This window comes from Orycteropus afer, unplaced genomic scaffold, assembly GCF_000298275.1.
Source record: "Orycteropus afer afer isolate SDZICR_OR568_19922 unplaced genomic scaffold, OryAfe1.0 scaffold00283, whole genome shotgun sequence".
Taxonomy (NCBI): domain Eukaryota; kingdom Metazoa; phylum Chordata; class Mammalia; order Tubulidentata; family Orycteropodidae; genus Orycteropus; species Orycteropus afer.
The window spans coordinates 3,349,632-3,353,415 of record NW_006921870.1 but is presented as its reverse complement, the minus strand read 5'-3'; the positions used below and the strand labels follow the sequence as shown (position 1 = coordinate 3,353,415).

At 50.9% G+C, this 3,784-nt stretch overlaps 1 protein-coding gene across 1 annotated transcript; it reads right to left on the bottom strand.

Annotated features, from left to right (window-relative positions):
* Window positions 1-462: 462 nt before the first annotated feature.
* Window positions 463-1,017, bottom strand: GP9 (glycoprotein IX platelet). The gene has a single exon (XM_007950644.1). The coding sequence runs from the start codon at window positions 1,015-1,017 to the stop codon at window positions 463-465; it is 555 nt and encodes a 184-aa protein (XP_007948835.1).
* Window positions 1,018-3,784: the final 2,767 nt, after the last annotated feature.

Sequence of the window (3,784 nt, the reverse complement as noted above, 5' to 3'; positions counted from 1 at the left end):
CAGCACCTGGCAGGTCTGGGGACAAGCTTGGAACACCCATGGATTGTGGACTTGGTGGGGTGGGGTGGGGGACAGTACATTTTACCAAGAACTTGAGGACAGAGATACCCCAACTGATATCTTCTTACAACGAAATGAATCCAGATTTCTGGAAGGAGTCCCTCGGTGGTGCAAATGGTTAATGCATTCAGCTACTAACAAAAGAAAGGCCTGGTGATCAATTTCCAGGAGGGCACAGCCATTGAAAATTCTATGGAGTAGTTCTACTCTGACACACATGGAGTCACCATGGCTTGGAGTTGAATCACAGGCAACTGGTTTTTGGTTCCAGAAGGACGCAGTCTCAGGGCTGAGAGCAAAAAAATCTCTGAGCTTAGATAAGACAGCAGAACAGCTGGTTTATTTTGGGCTAACTGGTGGCTGGGCTGACCAGGGCTGGGGGCTTGGGGAGTGGGCTGTGGCCTAGGGGTTACGGGACCAGGCTTGGTTCTGGAACCTGGAGGTAGTACACAGCAGGCCAGCCAGGAGTGCCAGGCCCAGTATACCCACAGCAACAAGTGCCACATCCCACCAGGTACCAGGGGAGGCCCAAGGAGTCTGCAGCTGCCAGCCGCAGTTGCCCAGCTCATAGCCAGTCAGTTGGCCCAGTGGGCGGGCAGCAACCAGGCTGGGGCTAGCACAGACAACATATTGCAGGGTCTCAGGTGCATGGTCCTCTAGCCAGAGGCGCAGGTAGGTGAGGGTGCAGTCACAGTGCCAGGGGTTCTGTGTTACTTCAAGGGTCTGCAGCTGGGGCAGGTGGTCGAAGGCACCCGGGGGCACCTCATGCAGGCTGTTGTTGGTCAGTAGGAGGTGGCGGGTGTGAGCAGGCAGGGTGGGCAGCGCTGTGAGCCCTTGGCCTATGCAGTCCACCCACAGACCCATGGTCTCCAGGGGCTGGCAGGTGCATGACGAGGGGCAGTCCTTGGTTGCTTCTACCACGGCCCACAGCAAGAACAGGGCTCCCCAGGCAGGCATCAGGATGCTGGCTGAGGGCAGAGCATTATGAGGAAGGAGCCTGTAGCCTCCATCCACCCTGGGGACCATAGGCACAGAGCCCTGGGATCAGGGGACACTCACCTCCCTCCTCGGTCCTCAGGTTTCACTTCTGCAAAATGGTGTGGACTGAAGGAAGTGAAGGGTGTATCCAGTGCAGGGCCTGCCTGACCTCACACTAGGCACGCTGAACCAGCTCTGGCTGGAGGAAGGTGTGGCAGTTAGTCAGAGGAATTGGATGATAATGATGGGGAATGGGAGGAGGAACTGCAGAGAGTTGAGGTAGGATGGGGAGACTGGGTATAGTGGAGGAGGGGAGCAAGTCCCTGGAAAGGAGCAAGGATGTCCTGGAGCCCTTGCAGAGGCCCCAGCCTCTGCTCATTGTGGAGATGATTACTGAATAAGTCCCAGCCCTGAACCCAGAACAGGAAAGGCCTTGGAGAGGGCATCCAGTGTCTCTGCTCCCAGCTCCCGAGCATAAGCCCTGGATTGGCTGAGGTTTCCTAGGTTTGGCAGCTTAGTTTACACTTAGCCAAGCTGATTCCACACATTCTTGGCCAGGTAAGTGTACACTTACTGATGCTGCTGTAGACGGAGGATGCTGAAGTAGAAGGGAGGAGACCCAGGGGGTACCATCTGCAAAACTGCTTATCCAGCCAACATTCAGAGGAGCCTTTGAGGCCCAGAGAGGGAAGGTGTCTTGTCCAGGGTTGCTCAGTGGGCTCTGTCAATGACCAACCCTAATTCTGGTCTCATGAGCTCCCATCTGATGCTTTCTTTCCAGGCTCTCTCTGGCTTTCTGCCTTCCTTTAAGGGCTCAGTATGGGGCTGCCCCTTCCTAAGGTAAGGCCAGTGCTGGCCAGAAGTAGGTTTCCAAGGAATATTTCTTTAATGAACAAACAAACCTTGCCTGAGTCAAGGAAATGGCATCTCCATATGAACACCCACCCCTACCCTACACAGCCCTGTCTTTGAGGGGGATCAAATGAAGGTCAGGGTCTGGGAGGGCTTCCCCTGTCCCTGCCAGGCCTTGTCTCACCACTTACCTGGGAGGAGGGCTGGAGGAAAGGGCAGGCAGTGCTGGGTAAGGAGGAGAGCCACTTACCTAGGAAGGCTGGAGATCCCTTCTGTTGTCTGAGTCCATGATGGCAGCTTTAGGCGATGGTGGGAGGAAGGAAGTGATGAAAATAGCCTGGCTTATCCCCAAGGCAGCCCCAGAGGGCCTATCTCCAGAGGCAGGAGACACCCGGGGGCTGTGGCCTCAAGCCCAGAACCACAGGCCAACCCTATTTTACAGAAGGCGGTCTCACAGCAATGCCACAACACCATCATCCCATGATGGGGTTCATAGTGCATCTATGGGAGAACTCTGGAGCTCCCTGCCTAGCCCCAGGAGGCAGAGAAGGCTTCTGGGAGGAAGGGCCCTTGAGATGAGTAGTTTGACTGGCTGTTTAGAATCTCAATTTTCCTCATCTGTGAAACAGGAGCGATAATTTCTTTCCTGTTTGCCTCACAGAGGTGTGGGTCGGGCAGAGCCCTGAGCTAATGGAGCAGTGCACAGGTAGACCAAGAATCCTGTGGTGGAAGAGTGAGTTTCCAATTCTCATCTGTTCTTCTGAATAGGTCGAGGAGACAGTCTCCTTTTGGTGCCATGATGTCTGAATACATAGCACTTCCTGATCATTCTTCTGAACAAAGCTGCGAGCCTGGGGCTCAGAGCCTGGTCTCAGGCACGCATTCCTCTCTAGTTAGACTTTTCAACCATGGTGCTATTTGTTATTTATTTCTATAGTACATCTTACTTAGTGAAGTGACTTTAGTTTTCCATTGACGTTAGTGATAGAAAGTTCCCTTTTAAAAATAAATGTACTTGTAATATTATAAAATATTAATAAAATTAGCATAACAGTAAAATATTATATTATAAACAAATATATTACTAAAAGTAAATACTAATACATTTTATAATAAGTTATGCAAATTTTACTACTATGAAATATTTCCTAGTAAATAAACAAAGAGTTTGCAGAGATGGCAAATTTTGCACCTGTGGAGGGAGTAGCGGGCAACTGAAGTCTGGGAATCCCTGGAATACAGCAATACTTTGGGTAAATAAGAAAAGAGTTCCAGCAACATCAGTGAACAGAGCCCTTCTGTGACAGGAGGGGTCCAGGAAAGAAGCCTAGAGGGGGCTGCAGAGGCCAGGGCACCTGTGAGTAGGAACAGGCTGTCTAGGAGAGGAGGAACTCTGGGGCCACCCTGGCAGACACAATCAGTGTTGGTCAAGGAGGTCAAACCCAAGAAGGGGATCCTAGGCCCCTAGAACTTGGAAGTACTCATGTTGTTCAACCGTTGCCCTTATTCTACCCCAAATTTTTCCATCATCCAACTGTTTTTTTTTGTTAACACAGGGCCATAACATCAAAAGTCACAGTGGCCAGACAGAGACAGTCAAGGGCCTGAGGTATGCTTTAAACACACGTGTTTACATATTAGACCCTCAGGAATATTCTTTATATCCACAAAAGAACTTGAAAGTTTGTGTTAGTCAGCGTTCTCTAAAGAAACAGAACCAATGATATGTCTCTATCTATATTTATATCTAGGAGCTCTGGTAGCATAGTGCCTAAGGCACTTGACTGCTAACCAGAAGCCTGGCGGTTCAAACCCATCAGCCACTCCTTGGAAGGAAGGTTGGGCAATCTACTTCCATAGTGATACTGCCTCGGAAACCCAAGGAGGGGTTGCT

Excerpts from the sequence above, each read along its gene's own strand:
- GP9 (XM_007950644.1), bottom strand. The coding sequence starts at position 1,017 with ATGCCTGCCTGGGGAGCCCTGTTCTTGCTGTGGGCCGTGGTAGAAGCA.